Consider the following 11,169-nt stretch of genomic DNA (forward strand, 5'->3'; position numbering starts at 1 on the left):
AGCACATGCTGGGAGGCTAGAAATAAAAGGAAGGGACATCAGGAGCACTGCAGAACCCTTCAGAGCCAAGCAGAACAAAGAGCACCTTGCTCCTGAAGCTCCCACCAAAGCTTGGGCTATTCCTTAGGTCATTAGGAAGGCTGTGGTTTAGGTTTCAAGTCATGGAAAAGATGCACTGGAGGTAGGGTAGAGGGGCATGCGAGGCTGGAGGGAGTTCCACTTGGCTCACTGCCCTCAGCAGTGTGTGGAGGAGGCGAGACTGTATGTGGGAGTGGTACAGGGAAGGTCTGTGCTGCTCCCTAGCCGGAAGCAGTGTGGTTGTGAGATGAGGAGGTTGCTGCTGAGCCTGGTGCTGAGCACTTTTGAGCTTTTGGTTCCCCAGATCACCTGAATGGATGTGCAGATAAGAGTCCCCAAAAATAGTCTGGTCTAAGTGGGTGGTGGACTGGGGAGAGAGAGACCTCATGTTGAGATTTGGGCCTCCAGCAGCATTCAGTGTGGCCAGAAGGTAAGAACTACGAGGAGGTGCAGAGTGGAGCATTCAGAGAGGGGTGTGGCCACACTTCTAGGTTTCCCTGTGTCCTAGGTGGGTAGAGGCAGCTTTGGGGGATGTTCAGGCAGGGAGTTCTCATCGGTTAGCAATAGCTCAGCTACCAGGGCAGAGGTGTGATTGGGTAGAGTGGAAGTAGGCAGTTTTTCTGATTTTACAGAGAAAATGACAGTTGTTTACAAGTCACGGACCTAGTGTGTTGTAATGAGAATTTACAATTACTGACTTTTTAAAAATAAAAATTAACTTGCCATATTCACGTCTGCTGATCACTGCGTTGTGGGCATGCATGTTCATCAGTTCATTTCTCCTTGTCACTTAAGCCCTAAGTGACCTGACCGTGGTGGACTTTTTGTCAACAGATTCATCCTCAGTTGCCTTCTGAGTCTTCAGGCCATGAGGATCAAGGGCCCATGACTTCTGAAGCAGTCCACAAGGATTCTCCCACAGAGCCCACTAGTGGCTGCCCAGAGGAGGTCCCTGAGCTGTCACTAGGATCGCCCACCCATCAGCCTGAAGTTGGTCAACAGTTAGAGGTCAAGATGGCTAGCCAGCTGTCTCCATCAGAACAAAGCCCTGAGGCTGATGAGAAACGACCTGGGCAGGCTACTCGGTCAAGCCAGTCTCCAAAAAAGCCTTTCAACAGTGTCATTGAACACTTGTTAGTGGTGTTCCCATCCTATACCAGGTATGAAGAGGTGTTTGTGACTATTAAATACTTCATTAACTGCTTCTTTGGGGGCTGTTGCTGTCACTGTTTTGAGACAGGGTCTCATACTCATTGTGTAGCCCTAGCTATCCTGGAACTCACTGTGTAGACCAGTCTGGTCTCACTCAGACTCACCAAGCGCCACCTGCCTCTCCTCCTAAGCACTGGGATAAAAGGTGTGCCACCGTGCCTGGCCATTGAACTGTTTCTTGCTCACATAGAACCGAGGCCAGTCAGATTAATGTGAAAAGGACTGTTAAGTGTTTTCCTGAAAAAGACACGTGCTTCCCTTCAGCTTCTTGTGACCATATAGTGTGGTGCTGGCGACTACCCCAGGGCTTTGTTCATGTTAGCCAAGGCTTTAACACTTCAACAACACACACAAGCCACAAGGAAATGTAATGTTCATATCAAGATTGAAAGGCTGGGCGCACGCCTTTAATCCAGCACTCAGGAGGCAAGGGCAGAGGCAGGCAGTTCTCTGTGAGTTCAAGGCCAGCCTGGTCTGTAGAGAGAGTTCCTGGACAAACAGGGCTACACAGAGAAGACCTGTCTTGAAAAACTACAAGGAGAAAAAAATGATTGAAAACATTGACCACTGAGTAACCCAGCAGCAGAACCCATAGTAATTTGCTAAGACTTGACAAGCTCTGTAACACTCCAGCATTACTTGTTATGGAGTCAGTAAAGGGGCTGTAAAATAAGTTATGTGTCATTCAGCAAAGGACACACTAACATCTTAACATTTTGTAAACAAGAAATCTGATTTGTTAGTGGCGTGAGGAGAGAAGACCAAATTGAATTCAGTACTGAGACATGTGTGCAAATGGAAAGGATCCCTGTGAGTCTACTGAGACATGTGTGCAAATGGAAAGGATCCCTGTGAGTCTACTGAGATGTGTGTGCAAATGGAAAGGATCCCCATGAGTCTACTGAGATTAGTGTGTGCAAATGGAAAGGATCCCCGTGAGTCTACTGAGATTAGTGTGTGCAAATGGAAAGGATCCCCGTGAGTCTACTGAGACGTGTGTGCACACTGTGAAAGGATCCCCGTGAGTCTACTGAGATTAGTGTGTGCACACTGTGAAAGGATCCCCGTGAGTCTCAGGTAAAGCTGCTCGTGAAAGCCTGAGACAGCTAACAAGAGAACTCTGTACACAGTGACCCATTGTAACTGCATTGTAGTCTCCGTGAAACGGAAATTTAGGAATAAAGTAGTCATTTAAAAATGTCTGGGGTCTCTGGGGAGACGACTCAGTTTGGTAAAGTACTTGTGCATGCTTGAGAGCCCAGGTTCGGATCCCCATCACCCTCATAAAAAGGCAGGAAACGCTGCTGGCACTGGAATCCTGGCACAGCAGAAGCAAGAGACCCTGAACTCACTGAGCATCCAGGCTGGAGAATGATCTAGAAACACACCCAGTGTTGACCTCTGGCCCCACATATGTGCACACACAGACACACACAGTGACTGGCCAGAAGGGATGTTTCCTGTCTCTGTGGAGTCTTGCCCTAAGAGGCAGAGCAGTATGCATCACTTCACTGCCGATACTGAAATGTTGTTAGTTACTTGGGAGGAATCATCCTGCCTAAGATGGTTCTTTCTGTTCATTAACTGTGGTCGGGGTGGCAGATGGCCTTTGGGGGTGAGTTGACATAGTCATTTATTCATTCACTTTTCTCTTTCAGCTCTGAACTTGCTGGTTTTGTTAAAAAAGTTCGAAACAAAAGCAAGAACTCACTCTCTGGATTAAGTGTTGAGGAGATTGTGGAGAGAGTAACAGGACACATTCTAGAGGAACAGAGAAAGAAGGTAAGATGTTTGTCTTCCTGCCTGTTCATGATATGTGAGACTACAAAGCTTCGAGCCAAGCCCCAGTGAGAGAGCAGTGCACTAGAAGGTGGCTTCAGTAACTGCATGTTCCTCTTCCCCACCTCCTCCCCTCTGCAGGCTCAATCTGCTGCTGCGGTGGCCCAGTCTTCCCAGAGTGCACCTTTGGCTGTTGGTGGACCGTCGTCCAAAACCAAAGGCCAGAAAAGAGATGACGTCTCCGTAAATCCTGTGCGTACCTCTAAGTTTTCTCTCTAATGAGCAGTGGAAGGACACAGAGTTTTTAATCTTTAGGTAGACCAGTCACCTGGAAGCTCACTTTATTTGAAACTGAAATTAGGAACCAAGTTTTGCTGTATTTGAAAATACCTTCATATATGGAACCCAGGGCAACAGTGGACTATCCTGAATATAACTGGGTTTTGTCCTGTGCTTTTACAAATGGTTAAGTGTATAGATCTCATATATCTACTGGGAAAAACAGTTTTTGGATAATGTTACTCTTTGTAAGCAGGAACTTGATACTTACAGACTAGCTTGCATTACTTAGCACTACCATGAGCTTGGGTGACTTATGCTGCCTAGGCTATTGCTAGATTCACAGATGCTATGGAGTAGCCACACTAATGGTACCCTTTACTTCATCCATTGATGGGATACTGAAATGGGCTGAATGCGCCTGAAATTTGACATTGCTGATTTAAGAAGGATTGTTTATATTTATATAGTAGTGCATGTATTAAATTGTTGATGTAGCTATATCTTAAGTTGGTATGGTTCTATAATTGTCCATATCTTACAATAAAAGATCCAAGGCATGAGTATGAGCCTGTCAGCATTCACCTGTTGGAAGGTGTGGATGTCTTGCTTATCAGGCAGCCAGCAGTCCCTTGTCCTTGTCACACTGACCAGGTAATGCTAGAGACCTCCTAAGGACACACAGGTGACAGGGGAAGTGCCTTCTGTCAGATTGTGGTTTTGGTGTAGAACATCTTTGCCCACTTGTGCTGTGATGTGAACATGTGGGTGATGTTACAGTTTCGGGTCCCATGACATTCTTACCAGGGTCAGCTACGCAAAGGGTGCAGAATGCTAGTTAGTTTTACCTAGAGCTAGTTAGTTTTGCCTAGAGCTAGTGTTGACTCTGTGAGCCTGTTCTTATTCTCTTGTCCTGGGGCACTTCTCTACCAACCACCCACACACACACACACACACACACACACACACACACACACACAGCTCACCAAGGGTCACACCTCCACTTACCTAGTGAGAAAACTCCTGGGTGTATAGGGCATTCCTGTAAGACCTAGCTCAAGTCGACTTCCCAGGGGTTTAATGAGTTACATCCTCTGGGGTCCAGCCAATGGGATTCTCAGGGCACTTGTGTTTTTAGAGGGAGTAGTGGCCAACCCCCCCAAAAGAGTAGACTAGGTAACCATGCCTATACAGCAAGTGCTCTAACCTACTGAACCATCTGACCAGCCCTGCTGTACAGTTTTAAATGTCTGTGTTCTTACCTTAAGAGAGCAGAGCAGGCTAGGATGGAAGGTGCAAACTACAAGAACATTATGCACACTCTAGAGCTGGGGTGGCGTCACACGTGTGATCCCATCTATTCAGGAGCCTGAGGTAGAAGAATTGCAGTTTTGAGGCAGCCTGGCTCCTGTCTCACCAAAAAAAAAAAAAAAAAAACCTACCCTTAACCAGTTCTACTACCACATTGGTATTTACTAAAGTTGACCAAATGTCCATGTTAGCTTGCCAAAACTGATTATTTCAGGTCCCTGTGGGGTGTCTCAGAGATCTCAGCGCCTGCATCAGGTGGTGTACTGTAACTCCAGTCCCAGGAACCTTAGGCCCTGCTCTGGCTTCCCAGACACCTACGTGGACTTGGTACACATGCGTGCACACACATCGCAGATAAACGTCTTTAAAAGACAGCCTTCAGTCTCACTGCTTAGGCCTTTGCTGTTTTGTTTGCACTTAGAAGTACACATCTTTCTACACTGGAAGTCGAGTAACCACAGGACTTTGCCAGGTACACCTGGGTCTGAGCTCCTCAGCTCTTACTCTGCTTCCTAGGGCTAACCCTTCCATTTCTTCCTGACCCTCGAGTCCTGGACAGTGAACCTACACTGTGCCATCTGACCCTATCAGTCTGGGCCCTGTCAGCACCTCAGCCCCGTGAGGCAGTTCAAGGTCTGCAAAGTTTACAGGCCTTATCTATCTGCAGCATGAGCTGTGATCTGAATGCCACCGCAGGGCTCTTCCATTCAGCCACTTGCTGGTGCTTATGGATCAGTCTGGGGCCATGGTCCTTACTTGATGCTAAAACCACATTAACAAGACTCATTTCTTGGTTCTGAGATGCTCAAAATTAAGAATTAAAGTAGAAGTTAGTGTCCACTGTAGGGTTGGTGCAATGAGTTACAGCACTGCCCATTGGCGATGGTGGACTTGGAGTCAGCTGTCCTATAGAGAACATTGTGTGCTCACCAGACTCAGATACAGGAGGTCAGAGGCCTGTCCATCCCCACACCCAGGGCTGCACAGTCTCTTGATTGGCATTTCTGGTTAGCCACTAGTTTGTTCTGTTTGGATTTATGCTAATAATCCATACCTAGATAAACCTCAGAAAAAAGCAAAGGAAAATTAAATCTGTCTTAGCCAGGGGTGATCCTGTTCACATTTTATATATCAGAATCTTTTCTAGGCCTATCTATAGATACATAACCTATTTGTTTATTAAAATTAATTACATAATAAATACTGCCATAACTGTATTTACCCAGTGATCTATTAAGACCCACTTTCTGTGTCTCTTGGTTTTTCAAGACAGGGTTTCTGTGTGTAGTTTTGCTGCCTGTCCTGAATCTCACTCTGTGGACCAGGCTGGCCTTGAACTCACAGAGATCCTCTGCCTCTGCCTCTGCCTCCTGAGTGCTGGGATTAAAGGCATGCGCCACCTTCGCCTGGCACTTTTTTTCAATTTCAACATTGTAGTTGGTCATAAACTAGTCTGCTGTATATGGATATGCCATAGTCAATTCTCTCACTGATTTGGAGTGTTTTTTTTGTACTGCTACATTTTAAATATGGGATGGATATGGATAGTTACAGTTTGTTTTTGTTGGGTTTGGTTTTTTTTTTGTTGTTGTTTTTGTTTTTGTTTTTGTTTTTCTGGCACTTCATTAGGTCTTGAAACAGTTACCTCTGAGAAAACTAGAGCTTTATACTTTCCTTTGGTGGAGGTGAATGTATGTGTTTTGGGACAGGGTCTCTGTGTGGTCCTGGCTATCCTGGCTATATAGACCAGGCTGGTCTCGAACTCACAGAGATCCTCCAGCCTCTGCCTCCCTCTGCTGAGATTAAAGATGCATTTACTTTTTGTTATTTTTATGTTTTTCTTATAAACTATTTTTCTGTTGTTGTATTGTTTTGATTTTTTGAGAAAAGTTCTCTTTGTAGCCCTGACTGTCCTGGGAACTTGCTATGTAGACCAGGCTGACCTTGAACTCATAGAGAGCTGCCTGCCTCTGCCTCCTGACCACTGGAATTAAAGGCGTGCACCCCTCTGTCTGGTTTTGGTTTTTAGTTTTTTGAGGCAGATATTCTCTGTGTAGCCCTGGCTGTCCTGGAATTCGCTCTGTAGATCAGGTTGGCCTTGAACTCAACAAGAGATCCTCCTACCTCCTGCCTCTGCCTCCTGAGTGCCACCACAACTGGCTAGAAACTATTTTAAAACACGCTATTTTTCACTCTGTTCAACCATAATTGAAAAATAATCTGCCACCTTTTGTAGCAAAAAACATCTTTAGGTCACACGTGTACTACTAATTCATGCAAGCTCATTCCATAAAGTGTGAATTATATTATTCAGATGTGTTTGTTTCCAACAGGCACCAGATGCAAATTCCTGTGAGCTATGCCACGAGGTGTTCAAGTCAAAAAACATGCGTGTGCTGAAATGTGGGCACAAGTTTCACAAAGGGGTAAGACTTGCCTCCACTGCCTACCAAGCATTTTGAAAATAAAAATGGAATTGGGAGGGTGTAAGTCTTTTGTGTAAACCTGCACATACAGTGTTCATTGGCCTATGTAAAAACAGTGTTTGGGAAGCGGGTAGGGTCTTGGACCAGGGTGTCTGAGCTTGTGTAGACTTCTGCTCATCATTTCATGGGTAAAGAATTACAATTGACTGCACACCTGTATTGTCTCTGGGACTCAAAGCAATATTAATTCCTTGAAAGGTGGTTTCTTATATGACTAAGTAAAATAAATAGTATACAGTGTCTGAGTTCACATGTTAAAGACAACGTCTTGGCTGGATTGGGAACATCTAATCAGTGTCCTTCTAGGACTTGAGTACTGTTGGGCATTCTGGGCACTGCCAATTTAGAACAGATCAGCTCTCTACTGACTTAGTTTATTAACCCTAAGAAAGGGGTAAATATAAATGTAGTTAGAGTTTTCCTGCCTGGCCCACAGTCAGGACAAATCTCTCTCACCTGCCAGGCCCATAGACGCTCAGACCCAACCAAGTAAGCACACAGAAACTTACATTGCTTACAAACTGTATGGCCACAGCAGGCTTCTTGCTGTCTAGTTCTTCTATCTTAAATTAACCCATTTCTGTTAGTCTATAAGTTGCCACTTGGCTGGTGACTTACCAGTACCTTACATCCTCCTTGTCATGGCGGCGGCTGGCAGCTGGCAGCTTCTCTCCTCCCAGCCTTCCACTTCCCAGAATTCTCTTCTCTCTTGTCCCGCCTATACTTCCTGCCTGGCCACTGGCCAAACAGCATTTTATTTATACAGAGCAATATCCACAGCATATAAATACTCACTAGAAGGAATTGAAAAGCTTGCAGAACCTCCTTCAGAAAGTGCACCACGTGTTTTGGTCTTCCAGTTTTCTGTGCCTGCCCAGCCAGGTGACAGAGGGTGCCAGCCAGGAGCAGCAACAGGAAATGTGGTACCCTGGCCGGTGAGGTACTCAGGAACCCAAAGCCAGGAACCAGTGTTGAGTGGTTTTATGGCCACAAAACTGACAGCGTGTACAAGTCAGTGAAGGAAGCTAGAAGAGCTTAGACTGAGTCCAGGATGTAAGGGAGGACAAGGCCCTTCATGAAGTCATGAGTCTGAACCTGGCGCACGATTGCTTTTCCTGGGGTTTCATCTATGCTCCGGCTCGGAGCAGACAATGATCTTTAAGTACTGGGAACTACTATTAGCCATACTCCCGCCAGAGTTGAGTGTTGGAGAGCCCCGGCCCTCGGTCCTGCAGGCACTGTCTGATCCTGTCTCTTCCTTCCAGTGCTTCAAGCAGTGGCTCAAAGGACAGAGCACTTGCCCCACCTGCGGCCGTGAGGACCTGCTGTCACAAGAGTAGCCTGGTGCACCGATCTTGCCCACCCAGCCCAGAGGGGAGCCGCCTCGTGTTGCCCTAGGTAGTCGCTCTTCACTGACCACCGTTCACTGCGTGATGCGTTGACATAACAACAGCGTCCTGTTACCAGAATAAAACAGAAACGTGAAAACTCGGACACTGTGTATCACAAAGCTAACAAGTGGAAGCCTTGAATGTAATCCATACCACGTTCCAGGTGACAGCGTGTGTGAGCCTCTGATGCTGTGTCACCCCATTCGTGCGTTGTTGGAGCTGCTGCACGGGGCTCTGAGATTAGCAGCTTCCCTTGGAAAGGGCTGCTGAGTCCCTCAAAGCAGTGCTCTATTGTGAGGATGCTCAGCCACCTCTTGCAGACCCTGGAGCTGCTGTAGGGTCTGCTTCCTCAATTGATCCACATTTTGGAAGTCAGTTATAAAATACTTTTTAAAGACGTTTTGAGCTGAGACTTCTTTTACCCTGGAAACAGGCTACCTGTTCTCAGCAGACCCACGCTTGAGGCTTGCACTAAGACTTCTGTGCTGGTCTCATGAGCCAGTCAGCCAGTGCTTGGAAGTGCCCACTAGCTAGTGCCGAGCACAAGAGCACTGTGTAGAACCAGTCACTATCGTTCTCCTTCCTTAACCTACCACCAAAAAAGAAATTTACCAGACAGTCCTGAGGGTTGGTGTTGTTAGGCCATTCTGTGTTTGACTCTTGTGTAAAGTAATGCATGCAGTCCTTTGTTGTGGCCTGAAAACAAACTAGCTCGTTAGAAACTATTCACAAACTAGGTGTTTTTAGTGACCTGTATGTAGGCAGTGGCAAATACAGAAACTGGATACATTCCATTTCTCTCAAACAGAAAAAATACAAAAAAAAAAAAAAAAAAAAAAACCAAAACCTTTGCCGTGTGTTCTCTGTTGGAGTAGCAGGTTTGGTGGCCTTCTCCTGTGTCCGTGTGAGTTGTGGTGTCAGTGACTCAGTCGAGAGCAGCTCACTCCTTCTCCTGAGACATTCTCCTCAGTGGTCCCTGAACATGGTCTGCATGTCAGTTGAGAGCAGTGCACATTGAAGTGCACAGTGCCAGTTCGAAGAGCATAGCTGTTGAGAGAATGAACTTCTGTGCTTCATTTCAGAGCCTGTGAACATGCCTTATACTTGTCCAGTAGCTGTCAATAAAAACATTCTGAAAGATCAGCCGTCTATTGTCATTCTTTCCATTCTTTCCAGGTAATTTAAGATTTCATTCTGCGTGAAAACGTAGGGCTCTGTGCTGACCAGTGTTGAAAAGGTGACTTCATTTGGAGACCAGGTATGCTGCATCTGAGGAGTTTTGACCAAAGATCTTGGGTTATTTTAGAGCCCAGATCAGAACATTCCTTTCTGCCTAAATACAGCTTGCCGAGCCCAGCTGCTGAAGTTCATGAATAGGAGGTTTATGCAGAGATGATGGAGAGTTGACTCTCAGGCTCATGCAGAGCTTTTTCATGTGGACACAAGAAAGATGCTGAGGACGACTGCATTTCTTGGGGCATTGTTTCTTAGGCAGTTCTGGGTTCATGGGCTGCTGAGGCTCTTTTGGATATGCTAAGGACTAACAAATTATTAAAGAAAGCATGGTTTATTAACAATTTTATTAAAAGGTGTTGAAGCTCCTGTTGGACAGGCTAATGATACCAAGTGTGCCTGCCTTAGAACACAGTTGTCAGGCACACTCTTTGGAGTTACTTCTTTTTTCTGCCAGAGGTTGCTTTCAGAATCTTGAGTTGATGGCAGGGTACTGATCCTTAGGACTCACACTCCTCGAGTAGGCTCCTGAGCTGCTGCAGCTGCTGCCAGCTCAGACCGCATTCCAGCACTCAGCTCTCAAAATGTCGGGAACGGACACGGTGCACACGTTCGTTGTGGAAGGCACAGGGTGCTGTCAGTCCACGGTGGGATACGGCTCCTAATCAACAGTCCTATCAGTGCCCCTCCCCCATCTCCATGATGGCCACAGTGAGAAGCAAGCACAATTTTAAACTAATACCCATTCAAGTGTATTGAAACAGTAGCATTTAATTCCAACAATATATGACTTGAAGCAGTGGCTATTCCTTAAAAGTTGGATTATTTTTCTCTCTGAAGTGCTTAATCTGTTATGATTAATGGATAATTAATATCAAATTGAAGTGATACCCTAGCAGTACAAGATGTTATAGTTGTAAGGTAATGTGAAAGACTGTAGCTGAAGCAGGTAGTTAGAGGATCTCCTATAAAGCTGGGCTAGTCACTCCTCAGTCCTCCTCCCTGGAGAAGTGGATTCAAGGACTCAGAAGAGAAAGAAGCGCAGGCATGCAGGCAACACGGTGCAGGGGGTTGTCAGGATGAGAACCAGGACAGCTCTGCCAAGCACTGAGTAGGAGACATGGGCCGTGTTCCCGTCCTTACCCCTGGGCAGCAGACTTGGGTAAACTGCTGACAGGGAGGAAACAATGATCAGCTGTGCCTGGGGCCTTTCTGTTTTCTCCATCTTGACGCAGTGGCCTATGTGTCCACCTTCGTGCAGCGGCCTGTCTCTCTGGACAGACAGTGCCAGCCGTGGAAACTGGACTGATCACTACAGAGCGTCTTGAACACCTGCCAAGTGCATGGCACCAGGCTAGACACTGTGATGTGGTGGTGAAGGAGATAATTCCTGAGAATGT

At 46.3% G+C, this 11,169-nt stretch overlaps 1 protein-coding gene across 11 annotated transcripts in view; it reads left to right on the forward strand.

Moving 5' to 3' along the window:
* Ttc3 (tetratricopeptide repeat domain 3) overlaps nucleotides 1–9,679 on the forward strand; it is a 105,119-nt gene extending 95,440 nt beyond the window's left edge. For all 11 annotated transcript variants that reach the window (XM_036203710.1, XM_036203706.1, XM_036203708.1 and 8 more), the window contains 5 exons: nucleotides 913–1,238; nucleotides 2,949–3,072; nucleotides 3,211–3,321; nucleotides 6,993–7,085; nucleotides 8,411–9,679. In XM_036203710.1, coding sequence (XP_036059603.1) covers nucleotides 913–1,238; nucleotides 2,949–3,072; nucleotides 3,211–3,321; nucleotides 6,993–7,085; nucleotides 8,411–8,485 — 729 coding nt within the window. In that variant the 3' untranslated portion in view covers nucleotides 8,486–9,679. The remainder of the gene's footprint in view (nucleotides 1–912; nucleotides 1,239–2,948; nucleotides 3,073–3,210; nucleotides 3,322–6,992; nucleotides 7,086–8,410) is intronic.
* The last annotated feature ends 1,490 nt before the right edge of the window (nucleotides 9,680–11,169 follow it).

The sequence above is a fragment of the Onychomys torridus genome, chromosome 12, assembly GCF_903995425.1.
Source record: "Onychomys torridus chromosome 12, mOncTor1.1, whole genome shotgun sequence".
In the NCBI taxonomy this organism is placed as follows: Eukaryota; Metazoa; Chordata; class Mammalia; order Rodentia; family Cricetidae; genus Onychomys; species Onychomys torridus.